The sequence below is a fragment of the Carcharhinus amblyrhynchos genome, unplaced genomic scaffold, assembly GCF_965287045.1.
Source record: "Carcharhinus amblyrhynchos unplaced genomic scaffold, sCarAmb.v2.hapA scaffold_43, whole genome shotgun sequence".
Classification (NCBI taxonomy): domain Eukaryota; kingdom Metazoa; phylum Chordata; class Chondrichthyes; order Carcharhiniformes; family Carcharhinidae; genus Carcharhinus; species Carcharhinus amblyrhynchos.
In genome coordinates, this window is record NW_027649784.1 from 3456769 (window position 1) to 3478092 (window position 21324).

At 47.8% G+C, this 21324-nt stretch overlaps 2 protein-coding genes across 4 annotated transcripts in view; one reads left to right on the forward strand and one right to left on the reverse strand.

Moving 5' to 3' along the window:
• acadvl (acyl-CoA dehydrogenase very long chain) overlaps positions 1 to 2574 on the reverse strand; it is a 60669-nt gene extending 58095 nt beyond the window's left edge. The window contains exon 1 of the mRNA XM_080181927.1: positions 2496 to 2574. Within this exon, the coding sequence (XP_080038053.1) occupies positions 2496 to 2539 (44 nt within the window). The 5' untranslated portion in view covers positions 2540 to 2574. The remainder of the gene's footprint in view (positions 1 to 2495) is intronic.
• An 11240-nt stretch (positions 2575 to 13814) lies between these two features.
• Positions 13815 to 21324, forward strand: part of LOC145337139 (disks large homolog 4) — a 263027-nt gene continuing 255517 nt past the window's right edge. For 2 of the 3 annotated variants that reach the window (XM_080181917.1, XM_080181919.1), the window contains exons 1-2: positions 13816 to 13902; positions 16400 to 16521. In XM_080181917.1, coding sequence (XP_080038043.1) covers positions 16413 to 16521 — 109 coding nt within the window. In that variant the 5' untranslated portion in view covers positions 13816 to 13902; positions 16400 to 16412. Of the gene's footprint in view, positions 13903 to 16399; positions 16522 to 21324 lie in introns of all 3 variants that reach the window. The other variant, XM_080181918.1, reaches the window with a different exon arrangement.

Sequence of the window (21324 nt, forward strand, 5' to 3'; positions counted from 1 at the left end):
CCTTTTGTATCTCTCCCCTCTCACCTTAAACCTATGCCCACTGTGTCACCCAGCTGGGAATCAAACCCGGGTCCTGGCGCTGTGACTCAGCAGTGCTAACCCACTGTACCAACAGTGCTGAAAGAGGCCATTTGGCCCATCGATCCTTCACTGACAACAGTCCCACTCAAGTCCTATCCCTGTAACCCTCATGTGGAGATGACGCCATTGGACGGGGGGTAGGCACAGTAAGAAAGTCTCACAACACCAGGTTAAAGTCCAACAGGTTTATTTGGAATCACGAGCTTTCGAAGCGCTGCTCCTTCATCAGGTGAGTAGAGATCCGAGTTCGCAAACACGGCATATACATATATATATATATATATATATATAGAGAGAGAGACACAATTGCAAGATAATGGTTGGAATACGAGTCTTCACAGGTAATCAAGTCTTTACAGATAAAGACAATGCGAGTCAAGAGATCTTGCAAGCCCAGGCCAAATGGTGGGGATTACAGGTAGTGTGACATAAGAACATAAGAACATAAGAAATAGGAGCAGGAGTAGGCCATCTAGCCCTTCGAGCCTGCCCCACCATTCAATAAGATCATGAACCCAAGATCTCAGTTGAGGCCATCCTCTTGTGTGTGAAGCTCTGCTAACGTTGCTTACCTCATACGCTGCGGAAAGGATGTCCCAAGGCATGGTACATCGGCACAAGCACGCAGACGCTACGACAACAGATGAACGGACACTGCACGACAATCACTAGTCTGGAGTGTTCCCTTCCAGTCAGGGAACACTTCAGCAGTCGAGGGAATTCCGCCCCCGCTCTTCAGGTAAGCATTCTCCAAGGCAGCCTTCAAGACACACGACAATGCAGAATTGCTGAGCAGAAACAGATAGCCAAGTTCTGGATGCATGAGGGTGGCCTCAATTGGGTTCGTGTCACACTACATGTAACCTCCACCATTTGGCCTGGGTTTGCAAAATCTCACTAACTGGTCCTGGCTTGGGACAATATACACCTCTTTAACCTGTGATTAACCCTCTCTCCACTCGCACTGTCTGTATCTGTAAAGACTCGAAAACCTTGGTAGGGCCCTGCTCTGCCCAATACTGCAAGGAACTACAAAAGGTCGTGAATGTAGCCCAATCCATCAGGCAAACCAGTCTCCCATCCATTGACTCTGTCTCCACTTCCCACTGCCTCGGGAAAAGCAGCCAGCATAATTAAGGACTCCACTCACCCTAGACATTCTCTCTTCCACCTTCTTCCATCGGGAAAAAGATACAAAAGTCTGAGGTCACATACCGACCGTCTCAAGAACAGCTTCTTCCCTGCTGCCATCAGACTTTTGAATGGGCCTACCTCGCATTAAGTTGATCTTTCTCTATGTCCTAGCTGTGACTGTAAACTTACACTCTGCACTCTCAACTTTCCTTCTCTATTAATGATATGCCTTGCTCATATAGTGTGTAAGAAACAATAATTTTCACTATATACTAATACACGTGATGATAACAAATCAAACCAAATTGAAATCAAACCAAATCAAAATCAAAACCTGAAAAGACTTGCATTCCAACCATTATCGTGCGATTGTGTCTTGGCAGAAATATGCAGTGCTCATTATCGTGCAATTGTGTTGGCCCCTATACGCAGTGTTCATTATTGTGCGATTGTGTCTTGGCCTCAAAGGCAGTGTTCATTATCGTGCGATTGTGTCTTGGCCTCAAAGGCAATGTTCATTATCATGCGACTGTGTCTTGGCCTCTATACGCAGTGTTCATTATCATGCGATTGTGTCTTGGCCTCAAAGGCAGTGTTCATTATCGTGCGATTGTGTCTTGGCCTCAAAGGCAGTGTTCATTATCGTGCGATTGTGTCTTGGCCTCTATACGCAGTGTTCATTATCGTGCGATTGTGTCTTGGCCTCTATACGCAGTGTTCATTATCGTGCGATTGTGTCTTGGCCTCTATACGCAGTGTTCATTATCGTGCGATTGTGTCTTGGCCTCAAAGGCAGTTTTCATTATCGTGCGATTGTGTCTTGGCCTCTATACGCAGTGTTCATTATCGTGCGATTGTGTCTTGGCCTCTATACGCAGTGTTCATTATCGTGCGATTGTGTCTTGGCCTCAAAGGCAGTGTTCATTATCGTGCGATTGTGTCTTGGCCTCTATACGCAGTGTTCATTATTGTGCAATTGTGTCTTGGCCTCTATACGCAGTGTTCATTATTGTGCAATTGTGTCTTGGCCTCTATATGCAGTGTTCATTATCGTGCGATTGTGTCTTGGCCTCTAGATGCAGCTTGTGTGAACCTGAAGAAGGAGCAGTGCTGCTCAAGCTTGTGATTCCACATAAACCTGTTGAACTTTAACCCTTGAACTTCTGACAGTGACCCCCCCAGTCCCCCTGACACTAAGGGGCAGTTTAACAGGATCATTCCCCCTACATCCATGGACACTAACGGGTAATTAACGGTGTGTGGATGTGTGAACTCCTTACCGTGCCCTCCTCAGGCCCCCCGCCGCCGCCCGGACTCCCAACATCGTCCCACCTCGCTGCACCCGGCCGCTTCCGCCGAGCGGTTACGTCACCGCGCACGCCCCGCCCCTTCCAAGCGGCAAAACCCGACTTGCGGTTACGTCAACGCGCACGCCCCGCCCCTTCGCGTCACTCCGCCAGTGCGCGATTGCGTCACCAGCACGCCACGCTCCGCCCTAGCGCGTCATTCCGCCGCGAGGCAACGTCACCGCGCCCGCCCCGAATCAAGGTGTCTCTCCGCCGTGTTTACGTTACCGCGCACGCCACGCCCCACCGCGCCACGAGCACGCTGTGCGGTTACGTCACGGCGTAAGGACGGGCGGCAAAACATCACACCGCGCGTAATCGCGTCACCGACGGACCCAAGAAAGGGCGGGATCGCGGTGACGTTGCGGCGTCAACGCGCATCCCACTGCATCATGGGACTTGTAGGCGTGAAAGATCCTCTCACAGTGACCGTCCCTCAGACTGACTCTCCCTCACAGTGACCGTCCCTCAGACTGACTCTCCCTCACAGTGACCGTCCCTCAGACTGACTCTCCCTCACAGTGACCGTCCCTCAGACTGACTCTCCCTCAGACTGACTCTCTCAGACTAACCGTCCCTCACACTGACCCTCCCTCAACTGATCCTCTATCACAGTGACCCTCCCTCAGACTGACCCTCGCTCAGACTGACACTGTCTCATTCCCTCCCACAGATTGAGATTCCCTCCCTCCCTCATAGCGACCTTCCCTCCCTGCCTCACTCCCTCAGACTAACACTCAGTCCCTCAGACTGACTGTCCATCAGACTGACCGTCCCTCTCTCACTCCCTCAGAGTCACCCTTCTTCCCTCCCTCAGACTGAGTCTCTCTCCAAGTGACCCTCCCTCACTCAGATTGACCCTCCTTCCGAGTGACCCGCCCTCACGCTCTCCTTCAGACTGACCCTCCCTCAGACTGACCCTACCTCCTTCCGAGTGACCCTCCCTCAGACTAACCCTCTCTCACTCCTTCCCCAGTCTGACCCTACCTCTCTCCCTCAGACTGACCCTCCCTCAGACTGACCCTCCTTAGACTAACCCTCCCTAACTCCCTCCCTTAGACTGACCCTCCCTCACTCCCTACCTCAGACCGACCCTCCCTATCTCTGTCAGATTGACCCTTCCTCCCTCAGACTGACCCTCCCTCAGAGTGACCCTCCCTCCCTCACTCCCCTCAGAGCAACCTTCGCCAACCCCCGTCAGCAAGTCTCTCCCTCACTCCCCTCAGGAGTGAACCAGAATGCCAGAGCTACTAATTCGGAGAAGGGAACCAAGCTTCTTCCAGGATTCACGGTTACCCAGACTAATGAAAACATGGATGATGCATCCATTTATCCGATTACTGCCCTCACTATCTGCCCCTCTTCCTATTCTGCAACACCGACTGGACCTGCAGGTATCTTCTTGGTTGTAAAGTGCTTGGAGTGTGCTGATGTGATGTGAGGTGATATATTTATATAATCCGGGTCAGAAACTCCAAGGTATTTGAGGTCAGCTGAGACCATCAGAATTTGGCAAGGCTAAGCATAAGATATTTCACTCCAGGCATTTTCAAATGACACACTAGGGAGCTTTTATCAAACCAAAGTTTATTTAAGAATACAGCTAACTTATATAGAAGTAAAATTCACAATAACTTTTACCAATTACAAACAAGAAGGAAACAACCATGATATTGTATAAACCTAAATGCACTGTTCCAATACGGAAAGAAATCCCACAACACCAGTTTAAAGTCCAAACAGGTTTATTTGGAGCAAAAGCTGCAAGCTTTCTGGATAGCCTGTCCCTTCATCAGGTGGCTGGGAGTTTGCGGCTTTTGTTACAAATAAACCTGTTTGGACTTTAAACTGGTGTTGTGGTATTTCTTTCTGTTTTACCCCATCCAACACTGGCATCTCCACATCATGACTGTTCCAATACAACAGGAAGTCTCGCAACACCTGGTTTATTTGGAATCACGAGCTTTTGGAGCGCTGCTCCTTCATCAGGTGAGTGGAGAGGTAGGTTTCACAAACACAGCATATATAGACAAGAGTCTCAATTGCAAGATAATGGTTAGAATGCGAGTCTTTGGAGGAAATCAAGTCTCTACAGGTATGGACAATGCGAGTGGAGAGAGGGTGAAGGTCAGGTTAAAGGGGTGTGAATTGTCCCAAACCAGGACAGTTAGTAGGATTTTGCAAACCCAGGCCAAATAGTGGGGGTTACATGTAGTGTGACATGAAACCAAGGTGCCGGTTGAGGCTGTCCTCATGCGTGCGGAACCAAGTTCCTGATGAGGGAACAGTGCTCCGAAAGCTCATGATTCCAAATAAGCCAGTTGGACTTTAACCTGGTGTTGTGAGACTTCTTCCTGTGCCCACCCCAGTCCAACGCCGGCATCTCCACATCACCAATACAACGAAACCTCCTTATGAACATGTTCACCTGTCCCAGGTTTAACACAGAAAATAAGAATGTTCACATGACGCTGGAACTTGCAGTTCTGCAAAACCTGCTGCGAGTTACTTCTTTGGCTAGAGACATGGAAATCTGGCTTTTCCGTTCTGGAAATCGCAGCACCTCCCAAGGTAGAAATAGTGCCATTGTCTGCCTCCAGCTAGCAAACCACCAAAGCAACGTTTTCACTCCAAGGAGAAGGAAAACTGCAAACAACTTGCCAGCAGAGTTTCTAATACCAGAGAGTCATAGAGCCGTAGAGGTTTACAGCATGGAAACAAACCCAACTAGTTCATGCCGCCCTCTTTTTTTAACCCCTCAGCTAGTCCCAATTGCCCACGTTTGGCCCATATCCCTCTATACCCATCTTACCCATGTAACTGTCTAAACACTTTAAAAGGCAAAATTGTACCCGCTTCAACTACCACCTCTGGCAGCTCGCTCCACCCTATCTTCTGTCATCAAGCCAATTTTGTATCCATTTAGATACCTCACCCTGGATCCTGTGAGATTTAACCTTATGCAACAACCTACCATGCGGCACCTTGTCAAAGGCCTTGTTAAAGTCCATGTAGACAACACCAACTGCACTGCCCCCATCTACCTTCTTGGTTACCCCTTCAAAAAACTCAATCAAATTTTCCACTCACAAAGCCATGCTGACTGTCCCTAATCAGTCCTTGCGTCTCTAAATGCCCGTAGCTCCTGTCTCTCAAAATACTTTCTAACAACCTGCCCACTACAGATGAGAGGCTCACTGGTCTGCCGTTACCAGGCTTTTCCCTGCAGCCCTCTGTAAACAAAGGAGAGAGAGACACACAAACACACTTGTGTTATAATTCAGGTCAAAAGCTCCAAAAAGTCTTCCATGAGGCCAGCCTGGATCATCGGTTTTGCACTTTGAATTTGGCTAGGGTGAATCATAGAGTCCCAACAGTGCAGGAGGAGGCTATTCGGTCCACCTAGACTACATCGACAACATCCCAGACCCTATCCCACCACCCCACACATTTACTCCGTCTAACCTACACATCCCAGGACACTGAGGGAGAATTTAGCATGACTTGTCGAAAGCTTCAAGTTTTTAGGTATCCAGATCACCAACAACCTGTCCTGGGACCCCCCCCCCATGTCGACACTATAGTTAAGAAAGCCCACCAATGCCTCTACTTTCTCAGAAGACTAAGGAAATTTGGCATGTAAGCCACGACTCTCACCAACTTTTGCAGATGCGCCATAGAAAGCATTCTTTCTGGTTGTATCACAGCTTGGTATAAGAACATAAGAAATAGGAGCAGGAGTAGGCCATCTAGCCCCTCGAGCCTGCCCTGCCATTCAATAGATCATGGCTGATCTGTCGTGGCTCAGTTCCACATTCCCGCCCTCTCCCCATAACCCTTAATCCCTTTGCCTATCAAAAACCTATCAACCCGCGTCTCAAAAATATTGAACGAGGCAGCCTCCACCACTTCAACGGGCAGAGAATTCCAGAGATTCACCACCCTTTGAGTGAAGAAGTTCCTCCTCAACTCTGTTCTAAACCAACCCCCCTTTATCTTGAGGCTGTGCCCTCTAGTCCTACTGTCCTTTCTGAGCGGGAAGAGCCTCTCCACCTCTATCCTATCCATCCCATTCAACATCTTATACGTCTCAATGAGATCTCCCCTCATTCTTCTAAACTCTAACGAGTACAAGCCTAGTTTATTCAGCCTCTCCTCATAGTTCAACCCCCTCAACTCCGGAATCAGCCTAGTAAACCTAGTATGGGCTTCTGCTCTGCCCAAGACCACAAGGAGTTACAAATGGTTGTGAATGTAGCCCAATCCATCACGCAAACCAACCTCCCATCCATTGATTCCATCTACACTTCACACTGCCTCAGGAAAAGCAACCAGCATAATTAAGGACCCCACACATTCCAGACATTCCTTCTTCCACCTTCTTCCATCGGGAAAAAGATACAAAAGTCTGAGGTCACGTACCAACCAACGCAAGAACAGCTTCTTCCCTGCTGCTGTCAGACTGTGGAATGAACCTACCTCGCACTAAGCTGATTTTTCTCTACACCCTAGCTATGACTGTAACATTACATTTTGCACCTTCTCCTTCCCTTCTCCATGAACAGTATGCTTTGTGTAGTGTGCAGGAAACAATACTTTTCACTGTATAATAATACATGTGACAATAATAAATTAAATGAAATCAAATTGCCAGTCATTCTTCCCAGGTCAATTCAAAAGGTTGTAAAACTCGCAGAAAGTGCATTAGGCCCAGATTAAAAATGAACAAAACCCCATTTAAACCATTGAAGCAGCAATAGGAGGAACATCTAATCCAGCAACCAGTGCCACAACGTGAAAAAATCAAAGCTGCTTATAGCGCCAGAAAACATCATTAAAAACATTCCTTCAAGGCATAGCGTTGTCACAGTAAACACAAGTCTGCTCTTGTTCTTGCCAGAATCAGGGCTTTATATTTCTTCGAAGCTTCTCAGCTTCCTCCTAAATTCTTATATGATGATGCTGCTGCTTTAGAACATCACAGAATCCCCACAGTGCAGAAGGAGGCCATTCAGCCCATCGAGTCTGCACCAACCACAATCCCACCTGTTCTGTACCCCTGTAACCCCACACACACTTACCCTGCTAATCCCCTTGATACCAAGGGCAATTTTGCACAGCCAACCCACCTAACCTGGGCTATGGGGGGTGGGTGGGGCGGGGGGGTGCGGGGAGGGGTGAACCGGAAGCCCCAGAGGAAACCCACGTGGACACAGGGAGAATGTGCAACTTCCACACATACGGTCACCCAAGGCTGTAATTGAACCCAGGTCCTTGGCAGAATTGAATCCAGTGCTGACAACTGTGCCACCCATCGTATGTGTTTAATCTGAAAACACTTTTCCAATTTGCCCAGGTTTAAGTTTTTGCTTATTTATTAGTGTCACAAGTAACGCTTACATTAACACTGCAATGAGGTTACTGTGAAAATCCCCCCTAGTTGCCACATCCCGGAGCCTGTTCGGGTTTCATTGAGGGAGAATTTAGCGCGGCCAATGCAGCACATGTTTTGGACTGTGAGAAGAAACTGGAGGACCCGAAGGAAACCCACGCAGACACATGGGGAGAACGTGCAGACTCTGCACAGACGGTGACCCAAGCCGAGAATCGAACCTGGGTCACTGGCGCTGTGAGGCAGCGGTACTAACCACTGTGCCACCGTGCCATTCATGTACAGTAATGATACCTCCCCAGCATTTATAAGACCATAAGATGCAGGAGCAGAAGTTGGCTGCAGTATCTCGTAAAAACAGGGCGACCACCAGATAGATTAATGAATGAACAGCATGTTCAGATAAGTAACGATGCACAGAGAGTGATATAAAAGACATCGTACTCCATGACTCCACACTCCCAGCTGACCAGGAAACCCCACGCTCGGCTCCAGGGCTCGTGCACTCCAACCCGATTGGCCTTTAAGGGGCACACTACCGCATAGGCCATTGGGCCCATCGAGTCTGCCCCGCCATTCAATGAGATCATGACTAATCTGGTGTGATAATCCTCGACTTCACTTTCCCGCCTTAACCCTCGACTCCCTCGCTCATTACAAATCTGTCTCTCTCGGCCTTGAACACACTGAATGACCCGAACTCTATAGCACCTCTGCAGGAAAGAATTCTACAGTGGTTAGCACTGCTGCCTCACAGCAAAAAGTCTGACAACACCAGGTTTCAGTCCAACTGATTTATTTGATGGTAAATTCACTAGCTTTCGGGTTAACCCCTTCGTCGGGTGAATGGAGAGTTCTGACAAAGGGGCTAACCCAAAAGCTAGTGAATTTACTATCAAATAAATCGGTTGGACTGAAACCTGGTGTTGTCAGACTTTTTACTGTGTTTACCCCAGTCCAACACCGGCATATCCATGTCATGACTACTAGCCTCACAGCGCCAGGGACCTGGGTTCAATTCCTGGCCTTGGGTCACTGTCTGTGCGGAGTTTGCGTGTTCTCCCCCATGTCTGCGCGGGTTTCCTCCGAGTGCTTTGGTTTCCTCCCACAGCCTGAAACAAGTGCTGGTTAGGCATTGACCTTGCTAAATTCTCCCTCGTATACCTGAACAGGCGCCAAAGTGTGTCGACTAGGGGATTTTCACAGTAACTTCACTGCAGTGTTAATGTAAACTTAGTTAGAACCATAGAACATTACAGCACAGAAACAGGCCTTTTGGCCCTTCTTGTCTGTGCCGAACCATTTTTCTGCCTAGTCCTACTGACCTGCACCCGGACCATATCCCTCCAATCCTCTCATCCATGTACCGGTCGAAGTTTTTCTTAAATGTTAAAAGTGACCCCGCATTCACCACTTCATCTGGCAGCTCATTCCACACTCCCACCACTCTCTGTGTGAAGAAACCCCCCCCTAATATTCCCTTTAAACTTTTCCCCCTTCTCCCTTATCCCATGTCCTCTAGTTTTTTTCTCCCCTAGCCTCAGTGGAAAAAGCCTGCTTGCGTTCACTCTATCTATACCCATCATAATTTTACACACCTCTATCAAATCTCCCCTAATTCTTCTACGCGCCAGGGAATAAAGTTCTAACTTATTCAATCTCTCTCTGTAACTCAGTTTCTCAAGTCCCAGCAACATCCTTGTAAACCTTCTCTGCACTCTTTCAACCTTATTAATATCTTTCCTGTAATTAGGTGACCAAAACTGCACACAATACTCTAAATTCGGCCTCACCAATGTCTCACACAACCTCACCATAACATTCCAACTCTTATACTCAATACTTTGAATTATAAAGGCCAGTGTACCAAAAGCACTCTTTATGACCCTATCTACCTGAGTCGCCACTTCTAGGAAATTATGTATCTGTACTCCCAGATCCCCCTGTTCTACTGCACTCTCAGTGTCCTACCATTTACCTTGTATGTTCTACCTTGGTTTGTCCTTCCAAAGTGCAACGCCTCACACTTGTCTGCACTAAATTAAGTAGTGACACTAATAAATAAACTTTAAAATTAGAGACAGATTCACCCATGTTCTAACAGAATAAATTCCTCCTCATCTCTGAATTCAATGTGTTACCCCTGACTCTGAGGTTATGCCCTCTGGGTCCAGTTAGTTGCCATTGGACTCCAGACTGACAGCACTATTTCTGTGTCTCTCCCTGGTGTTAGAAATTCTGCTGGCTCATTGGAAGCAGTCTTTCTTGCCTAACTGACATGAACATTTTGTTGTTGGTAGTTTGTGAGCTGGAGGCCAGCCGTGTCTCTATCTGTGCCTCGAGGTGTGCTGGGAGCGACAGGACTGGGAACGAGTTTTAATTCCCCACTCAAGGGGCCCATTCACAGCAGGTAAAGTAAAGTTAATGTAAAGTTTATTTATTTACCAGTCACAAGTAAGGCTTACATTAACACTGCAATGAGGTTACTGTGGAAATCCCCTAGTCGCCACACTCCAGCGCCTGTTTGGGTAACACTGAGGGAGAATTTAGCACGGCCCAATGCACCCTAACCATCACGTCTCTCGGATTTGGGAGCACCCGGAGGAAACCCATGCAGACACGGGGAGAACATGCAAACTCCGAACAGACAGTGACCGGAATCGATCCTGGGTGCGTTGTGAGGCTTGTGTAATTGGTAAATCCAGCATCACACGAGCGCTGACAAATTTACTGGAGTTCTATGAGGATGTGTCTAGGGCGGTGGATAGAGGAGAGCCGGTGGATGTGGTCTTTCTAGATTTTCAGAAGGCATTTGACAAAGTACCTCACAAGAGGTTATTGCAGAAGGTCGAGGGACATGGAGTTGGGGGTAGGGTGTTAGCGTGGATAGAGGATCGGTTGTCAAATAGGAGGCAGAGAGTGGGGGTCAACGGGTGCTATTCGGATTGGCGGATGGTGACTAGTGGAGTGCCCCAGGGGTCGGTGCTGGGGCCTCAGCTTTTTACCATTTATATAGATGATCTGGAGGAGGGAACCGAGTGTAGGGTGTCAAAATTTGCTGATGACACCAAGATTGGGGGAACGGCAAATTGTGCGGAGGGTGTGGAGAGTCTGCAGAAGGATCTAGATAGGCTGGGCGAATGGGCCAGGAAATGGCAAATGGAATTTAATGTTGGCAAGTGTGAGGTGGTCCACTTTGGTAGGAAGAATGGTAGGAAGGACTATTACTTACGGGGCGAAAAACTGCAGCAGGCGACGGTGCAGAGGGACCTCGGGGTCCTTGTGCATGAGTCGCAAAAACCCAGCTTGCAGGTGCAGCAGGTGGTCAGGAAGGCGAATGGGATGCTGGCCTTCATAGCGAGGGGGATTGAATATAAAAGTAGGGAGGTCTTGCTGCAGCTGTATAGGGCATTGGTGAGGCCGCAGCTGGAGTACTGTGTGCAGTTTTGGGCGCCGCACCTGCGCAAAGATATTTTGGCCTTGGAGGGAGTGCAGAGGAGGTTTACTAGGCTGATACCGGAGTTGAGGGGGTTGAGCTATGAGGAGAGGCTGAATAAACTGGGCTTGTACTCGTTAGAGTTTAGAAGAATGAGGGGAGATCTCATTGAGACGTATAAGATGATGAATGGGATGGATAGGATAGAGGTGGAGAGACTCTTCCCGCTCAAAAAAGACAGTAGGACGAGGGGGCACAGCCTCAAGATAAAAGGGGGGCGGTTTAGAACGGAGTTGAGGAGGAACTTCTTCACTCAAAGGGTGGTGAATCTCTGGAATTCTCTGCCCGTTGAAGTGGTGGAGGCTGCCTCGCTAAATATTTTTAAGACGCGGGTTGATGGGTTTTTGATAAGAGAGGGGATTAAGGGTTATGGGGAGAGGGCGGGAAAGTGGAACTGAGCAGCGACAGATCAGCCATGATCTTATTGAATGGCGGGGCAGGCTCGAAGGGCTAGATGGCCTACTCCTGCTCCTATTTCTTATGTTCTTATTATGTTCTTATGTTCCTATATGCTGTGCTAAACCTGGGACAGATGTATGTTTATGAGGAGGTTTGCTTGGTTGGAACAGTGTTCAGAGCTGTGAAGGCTTATACACTGTCATAGTTGTTTTTCCCTTGTTTGGAATTGGTAGAAGTTATCCGCTATATATATTATTCTTGAATAAACTTTGTTTTGTGAAAAGCTCCCTTGTGGGTCATTCGAATCGTGTGTGAAGTGAAGCATCTTATGCTTAGCGATGCCGAAGCTCAATGTGCAAAACTCATGGTCTGGTTGACTTCTTAAAACCTCTTGGAATTTCTGACCTGGATCCTAACACTGGCCAGGCCGATCTCATTGCTCATCTCTGAATGCCCCTTGAGAAGGTGGTGGGTAAGCTGCCTTCCTGAACCCGCTGCTGACCCTGTGTGGTGTAGGTACACCCACAGTGCTGTTAGGGAGGGAGTTCCAGGATTCTGACCCAGTGACACTGAGGGAACGGCTGATATATTTCCAAGTCAAGATGCTGAGTGACTTCGAAGGGAACCTCCAGGTGGGGGTGTTCCCAGGTATCTGCTGCTTTTGTCCTTCTAGATGGTGGCGGTGTGGGTTTGGAAGGTGCTGTCTAAGAAGCCTTGGTGAGTCACTGCAGTGCATCTTGTAGATGGCTGCCACTATGAGTTGGTGGTGGAGGGAGTAGATGGATTACCAATCAAGTGAGCTGTCTTCTGTTTGTGGGATCTTGCTGTTTACGGGATCTTACTTCATTGGCTGTCAAATACTCTGAGATATTAGGTGCTCTGGAAAAGTGTAGCTTTGAAGAGAGATTGGATAGGTTCTCGTTATTTTCTTTGTGTTATAAATCAGAGATTGATCTCCCCACTCCATGAGAACTAACACCAAACCCTCCAAAGAGGATTACCTTGCATTATAATCTGTAAAAGGTGTGTGTGAAGTGGTGTGACCTGCTCTTCAGCAACTTCTAGTGGTTAAATTCAAAATAAAACCCTGATAGTGTCCCTAAAATCAACAGGAAACTATTTATTTATCTAAAGTGAGCAAATTAACTAAACTATTAAAAAACCAAATAAATCCCTTCTAACTATTAACTATTGTCGAATAAAACAAGATTCCAATGGTACGCTGTTCAAATAGATACAAATCCCACTCATTAACAAAAATAGAATTTAGTCACTCTCTAAATTACTACCAGGTTTTGTGCCTTCTGGAATATTTTGGGCCTTCTTTATTGATTCTTCTGTCTGGAACGTCTTTCTTTTTTGGTATCTTTGCTATATAGATGGTGCTTCCTCTAAGACATAGATAAAGCTATGAGGGCCAGTGATTCTCTCTCTCTCTCTCCCCTCTCTCTGTCAAGAGAGAGTTGTGAGCTGTTAGCTCTGGCAGGTGGCAGTTACTCTCCCCCCTTTGTCCCACTGACCCCCTTCTTTTACACCTGCGATGCCATATCAATATTTCCCACAATAGGATTGGTCCTAGGTTGTCAAAAACATCAGATTTAAACTTAATAGGTTTTTAGTGTCTAAGTGCCTGATTCAAATTGGTTAAATTCAAAAGCCTGTTGTCTTGGTAAAAACTGCTGCTTGGCCTTTTGATAAAATGTTTCAGTTTGTGCTCTCTGTGTACTTGCATTTTAAATCTTTAAGCACAGAAAAAGCACTACCTTTTAAATGGATCTCCAGCGTTTTACCATTCTTACAAACATCCCCCCTCCCCCTCTCCCCCCACCCCGGGAGAATGATAAGTTTAAAATGACTTCTGGCTACTGGAAAGAAAACTACCAGTCCCGGCATGCAAGGTGAGGACACCGCCTACCCAGTGGGCTAATCATAACCCATCCTTAATCCTTGGCTGATAGTGGATTTATCAGGGATCAACACGGGGAAACGTTTCCAAGCAATTGCAATCTCCCAGCAAGGTAACACGGCTGCAAATCCATTGATGCAACACACTGGTACTTTTGCTTGATTACATCTTGCTTTCTTTTTGTGGGGAGGTGGGGGGAGGCAGATATGATAAGTTGCTTTTGAGCAAATATTTGTTTCCTAACTTTATCCTGGTTCTATCCTCTGCTAGTAGGCTCCTGAAATGTGATATTGTCTTTGCTTTGTTGGTACAGTTAGCTTGTGTCTTCCTGGTTGATGTATCTAACTATTAACGAGTTTGTGGTCTGTCCAGTCTCTCATTCAGAATATCTAATGTTTTTCTGCTGGTTTGATTTGATTTATTATTGTCACATGTATTAACATACTGTGAAAAGCATTGTTTCTTGCGCGCCATGCAGACAAACCCATACCGTTCATAGACAAGGGAAAGAGAGGGTACAGAATGTAGTGTTACAGCCATAGCTAGGGTGTAGAGAAAGATCTACTTAATATAAGGTAAGTCCATTCAAAAGTCTGACAGCAGCAGGGAAGAAGCTGTTTTTGAGTCAGTTGGGATGTGACCTCAGACTTTTGTATCTTTTTCCCGACGGAAGAAGATGGAAGAGAGAATGTCTGGGGTGCGCGGGGTCCTTAATTATGCTGGCTGCTTTTCCCGAGGCAGCAGGAAGTGTAGACAGAGTCAATGGATGGGAGCCTGGTTTGTGTGATGGATTGGGCTACAGTCACAACCTTTTGTAGTTTCTCGTGGTCTTGGGCAGAGCAGGAGCCCATACCAAGCTGTGATACAACCAGAAAGGATGCTTTCTATGTAAAAGTTGGTGAGAGTTGTAGCTGACATGACAAATTTCCTTAGTCTTCTGAGAAAGTAGTGGCGTTGGTGGGCTTTCTTAACCGTAATGTCGGCGCAGGATAACAAGCACAGGTTGTTGGTGATCTAGACACCTAAAGACTTGAAGCTCTCGACCCTTTCTACTTTGTCCCCGTTCTTGTAGACAGGGGCATGTTCTCCTTTTCCTGAAGCCAATGACAATCTCCTTCGTTTTGTTGACATTGAGGGAGAGATTATTGTTGCCACACCAGTTCACCACATTCTCTATCTCATTCCCATACTCTGTCTCGTCATTGTTTGAGATCCGGCCCACTACAGTGGTGTCATCAGCAAACTCGAAAACAGTGTTGGAGGAGAATTTGGCCTCACAGTCACAGGTGTATAAGGAGTATAATAGGGGGCTGAGAACACAGCCTTGTGGAGCACCGGTGTTGAGGATGATTGTGGAGGAGGTTGTGGTCTTTCCAGTCTCTCTTTCAGAATGTTTAAAGTTTCTATGCTTTCCCCTCATGCTTAACTTGGTTTAATGCATTTAGAATCACCATGGTTTTGATTTGTAGAGAGATATTAATATAGGGAAAAGGTCCCCAGTTGCTTAACTGGAGAGTTATGCTGATGGTCAGATATCTCCTGGCATGGTAAGGAAGGTGGCTAAAAGCTCTGTCAAAGAGGTTGCTTTTGAGGAGCGTCCAAAAAGGAGAGGGAGAGAGTTGGAAAGGTTTAGGGAGGCAATTCCAGAGCTTAGAGCCTCCCTGGTAGCCAAAGACATGGCCGCCAATGATGAAGGGATGGGAATCTGGGAATGCCCAAAGACAGAAATTTGTGAAGCGGAGAGTTGTAGTGGGGGCTGGAGAACGTTACAGAGCTAGGGAGGGTTATAGGGGCTGGAGGGGGTTACAGAGATAGGGACGGGTATAGGGGCTGAAGGAGGTTACAGAGGTAGGGAGGGGTGCAGGGGCTGGAGGAGGTTACAGGGAAAGGGAGGGGGTGTAGGGCTGGAAGGGGTTACAGAGATAGGGAGGGGGTGTAGGAGCTGGAGGAGGTTACAGAGATAGGGAGGGTTGGAGGGGCTGGAGGTGGTTACAGAGACCGGGATGGTTGGAGGGGCTGAAGGAGGTTACGGAGATAGGGAGGGTTGGAGGGGCAGGAGGGGGTTACAGAGATAGGGATGGTTTGAGGGGCTGGAGGGGGTTACAGAGATAGGGATGGTTGGAGGGGCTGGAGGTGGTTACAGAGATAGGGAGGGGGTGTAGGAGCTGGAGGAGGTTACAGAGATAGGGAGGGTTGGAGGGGCTGGAGGTGGTTACAGAGATAGGGAGGGTTGGAGGGGCTGGAGGTGGTTGCAGAGATAGGGAGGGTTGGAGGGGCTGGAGGAGGTTACAGAGATAGGGAGGGTTGGAGGGGCTGGAGGGGGTTACAGAGATACAGAGGTTAGTAAACAATTGTGGGATTTGCAATGTAGAAAATACAAGTCCAATTGCCGCTTTGGACTTAACAGAATTTGAGATGTCCCAAAATCATGAAATGTATTGTTAAAAGCAATGACTTAGTCTTTGTGTCTGAGTGTCTCGATAGCCCTTTCTCAAAAGCAATGGGAAACTTACCAATTCTGGCAACTGCTTTGTCGAGACCACACGCAGTCAGGTGACGATTTGAGGATGGTGGGGACGGGGGGGATGTGTTTACGTGGCCAGACTGACCTGAAGGTGATATCTCATCTCCCTAAATACCCACAGAGTTGTCGGTCTGATGGAGGAGTACCAGCCTAAAGTGGATCCAGCTCAAGATGACCGCTTCAAGACAAGGACGGACAGACTCCTCTCCATCTTCCAGAGTGACCTCTTCCAGGCTCTACTCGGTACGGCCATGTGTAGACCTCGGCCACGCATGCTGCGTTAAGGAGGGAGGGGAGAGTCAGAATGACCACACAGGGATCAAAGATAATGTCACTGTCCACCAGAACTCCAATGATGCTAATTTCAGGTTGGGGGAAAATTTAGTAAATCAAGCAAACCTATTGGCTAAAACATTCGTCGCATGGTGTATTCTATTTGCATTTGAACACCTTTCAATGACATTTTCTGGGTGAGGATAGAGCCTGGGTTCACCAGCCCTGCTATACTGCCCCATCTAACACTCCCAGGACAGGTACATCACGGGGTTAGATACAGAGTAAAGCTCCCTCTACACTGTCCCCATCAAACAGTCCCAGGACAGGTGCAGCATGGGGTTAGATAGAGAATAAAGCTCTCTCTGCACTGCCCCCCCATCAAACAGTCCCAGGACAGGTACAGCATGGGGTTAGATACAGAGTAAAGCTCCCTCTACACTGTCCCCATCAAACACTCCCAGGACAGGTACAGCACGGGATTAGATTCAGAGTAAAGCTCCCTCTACACTGTCCCCCATCAAGCACTCCCAGGACAGGTACAGCACGGAGGTAGATACAGAGTAAAGCTCCCTCTACACTGTCCCCCATCAAGCACTGCCAGGACAGGTACAGCACGGACGTAGATACAGAGTAAAGCTCCCTCTCCACTGTCCCCATCAAGCACTCCCAGGACCGGTACAGCATGGAGTTAGATACAGAGTAAAGCTCCCTCTACACTGTACCCCATCAAACACTCCCAGGACAGGTACAGCACGGGGTTAGATACAGAGTAAAGCTCCCTCTACACTGTCCCCATCAAACACTCCCAGGACAGGTACAGCACGGGGTTAGATACAGAGTAAAGCTCCCTCTACACTGTCCCCATCAAACACTCCCAGGACAGCACGGTTTCGTTAAGGGGAAGTCGTGTCTGACAAATTTATTGGAGTAGGAGAGCCGGTGGATATGGTCTTTCTTGATTTTCAGAAGGCGTTTGACAAGGTACCTCACAAGAGGTTATTGCAGAAGGTAAGGGGGCATGGAGTTGGGGGTAGGGTGTTAGCGTGGATAGAGGATTGGTTGTCAAATAGGAGGCAGAGAGTGGGGGTTAATGGGTGCTATTCGGATTGGCAGTTGGTGACTAGTGGAGTGCCCCAGGGGTTGGTGCTGGGGCCTCAGCTATTTACCATTTATATAGATGATCTGGAGGAGGGAACCGAGTGTATGGTGTCGAAATTTGCTGATGACACCAAGATTGGTGGAACGGCAAATTGTGCGGAGGGTGTGGAGAGTCTGCAGAAGGATCTAGATAGGCTGGGCGAATGGGCCAGGAACTGGCAAATGGAATTTAATGTTGGCAAGTGCGAGGTGGTCCACTTTGGTAGGAATAATGGTAGGAAGGACTATTACTTAAGTGGCGAAAAACTGCAGCAGGCGATGGTGCAGAGGGACCTCGGGGTCCTTGTGCATGAGTCGCAAAAACCCAGCCTGCAGGTGCAGCAGATGGTCAGGAACGCTAATGGGATGCTGGCCTTCATAGCGAGGGGGATTGAATATAAAAGTAGGGAGGTCTTGCTGCAGCTGTATAGGGCATTGGTGAGGCCGCAGCTGGAGTACTGTGTGCAGTTTTGGTCGCTGCACTTACGCAAGGATATTTTGGCTTTGGAGGGAGTGCAGAGGAGGTTTACTAGGCTGATACTGGAGTTGAGGGGGTTGAGCTATGAGGAGAGGCTGAATAAACTAGGCTTGTACTCGTTAGAGTTTAGAAGAATGAGGGGAGATCTCATTGAGACGTATAAGATGATGAATGGGATGGATAGGATAGAGGTGGAGAGACTCTTCCTGCTCAGAAAGGACAGTAGGACTAGGGGCACAGCCTCAAGATAAAGGGGGGGGCGGTTTAGAACGGAGTTGAGGAGGAACTTCTTCACTCAAAGGGTGGTGAATCTCTGGAATTCTCTGCCCGTTGAAGTGGTGGAGGCTGCCTCGCTAAATATTTTTAAGACACGGGTTGATGGGTTTTTGATAAGCGAGGGGATTAAGGGTTATGGGGAGAGGGCGGGAATGTGGAACTGAGCCACGACAGATCAGCCGTGATCTTATTGAATGGTGGGGCAGGCTCGAAGGGCTAGATGGCCTACTCCTGCTCCTATTTCTTATGTTCTTATGACAGGTACAGTATGGGGTTAGATACAGAGTAAAGCTCCCTCTACGCTGTCCCCCCATCAAATACTCCCAGGATAGATATAGCACAGGGTTAGATACAGAGTAAAGCTCCCTCCACACTGTCCCCCATCAATCACTCCCAGGACAGGTACAGCGTGGGGTTAGATACAGAATCTATACACTGTGGCTTTAATGTCCCTTTGGGAGCTGAAATGAGTTTTGCATTACTATCTGAATACAAATCATCTGAAGTTCCCTCGTATCTTCAACAGTCCGAATCTCTCCACTCTGCAGTGGTCGCTTGAAACAAGATTATCCATTGTGGGAAGGGGCTTTTGGAGTGAGCCATTGGTGGGATTGAGTTGTTACAGATCAGACCCGTAACTGGGAAAACCTCGGCTCAGTCTGCAGGGAGGTTCTCGTCCCCTCTCCTGGAGCTGGTGCTGAACCTGATATCGCAGCCCCTCTGCCATGGGATGGGTTGCGTCCGCTCTTTAATTATAGAGTTTGACCTTTAGTTGGGTCTGTCAAACAAAATTAAGGCAGGACATTGGGATGGATTAAAGGTCCAGTGAGACTGACGTCATTTAAAGAGCTTACTGTGCATTTAAGAGTTTAAGATTGGCTGGGTGATGATGAATGGTGATATTAACACTCAACAGCTTTCCCTGCTTTGTGCAATCTCACAAATGGCAAAATCAACAAGTTAATTCAATTTCCCCCCACTCTAATGCTGTTGTCCAAATGGCTTTTTATGCTTTGATATCCTCTTGTCACACCAGGGATGAGGGGGCAGTGATTAAAATGGCTCTGAGTTTCGATCAGGTTGCTACACAGTTTTTAGTTAATTTATTCGTGTCACAAGTAGGCTTACATTAACAGCGCAATGAAATTACTGTGAGAATCCCCTAGTCACTCTGGCGCCCGTTCGGGAACACTGAGGGAGAACTTAGCACGGCCAATGCACCCGAACCAGCAAGTCTTTTGGACTGTGGGAGGAAACCAGAGCACCCGGAGAAAACCCACGCAGACACGGGGAGAACGTGCAGACTCCACACAGACAGTGACACAAAGTCAGGAATGAGGGGAGAGACTTCAGGGTGCTCTGGTGCAGAGGGATCTGGGTGTCCTTGTCCATGAGTCACAGAAAACTAGCAGACGGTTGCGGCAGATCTTCAAGAAAGGGATTGGAAGGTTGACATTTGTAGATAATAGAATATAAAGGTAAGGAAGTATTGTTACAACTATACCACCTATTGGTGAGGCTGCACCTAGAGTATTGTGCATAATTTTGGTCCCCTTATTTGAGGAAAGATGCAGTGACATTGGAGGCAGTTCAGAGGAGGTTCATTGAATTGATTCCAGAGATGAGAGCTTTGTCATATGAAGAGAGATTGAACAGTTTAGGGTGATACTCTGTGGAATTTAGAAGAATGAGGGGAGATCAAATTGAGGTCTACAGGATGATGAAAGGCTATGGATGAAGTAGAGGTGCAGCAGATGCTTCCTCTTGTGGGACATTCTAGGATGAGAGGTCACAGTCTGAGGATAAGGGGCAGCAAATTTAAAACAGAGTTGGAGGAGAAACTCCTCCTTCCAAAGGGTTGTGAATCTGTGGAATTCACTCCCGTCAAAGTGCGGTGGGTGCTGGGATGGTGAGTGAATTTAAGGAGGAGTTAGACAGATTTTTAATTGGGAATGGGGGTTGAAGGGTTACGGGGAGAAGGCAGGGATATGGGGATGAGGAGCATATTAGCCATGATCGAATGGTGGAGCAGATTTGATGGGCTGAGTGGCCTCATTCTGCCCCTATATCTTATGAACTTCTGAATTGACCCTGGGTCCCTGGCGCTGTGAGGCAGCAGTGCTAACCACTGTGCATGGTGTTTAGTGGGCTTGTGTCCAGTTGGAATCTTTCCTCTGTTCAGACTCTGGGAGATTGTGAAAGATTGCAGGATATCAAATGGGGGAGTTGAACTGTAATGAGGAATATTGTAAGGGACTGCTCAGGGAAAAGTGGCCAGACAAATCGAAGTGTGGATTCCAGATTCACCCAGCCTGAAATGGACGTGGATCCTGGCAAAACTGTGACCATTCTCACTCATATAGCCTAAAATTATGCTGCAGGGATTTTGGAGAGAGGGTCATCAATGTTGTGTTGTTGTAATAGATTGCTTGTGAGGGTGCAAGAATTTAGCAAGGGTCCCATCAAACACTCCCAGGACAGGTACAGCACGGGGTTAGATACAAAGTAAAACTCCCTCTACACTGTACGTGTCAAACACTCCCACAAAAGGTACAGCACCTATAGATACAGAGTAAAGCTCCCTCTATCCTGTCCCTATCAAACACTCCCAGGACCGGTACAGCACGGGGTTAGATACAGAGTAAAACTCTCTCTACACTGTCCGCCATCAAACACTCCCAGGACAGGTACAGCACAGAGTTAGATACAGAGTAAAGCTCCCTCTACACTTCCCCCATCAAACAGTCCCAGGACAGGTACAGCACAGGGTTAGATACAGAGTAAAGCTCCCTCTACACTGTCCCCATCAAACACTCCCAGGACAGGTACAGCACAGGGTTAGATACAGAGTAAAGCTCCCTCTACACTGTCCCCCCATC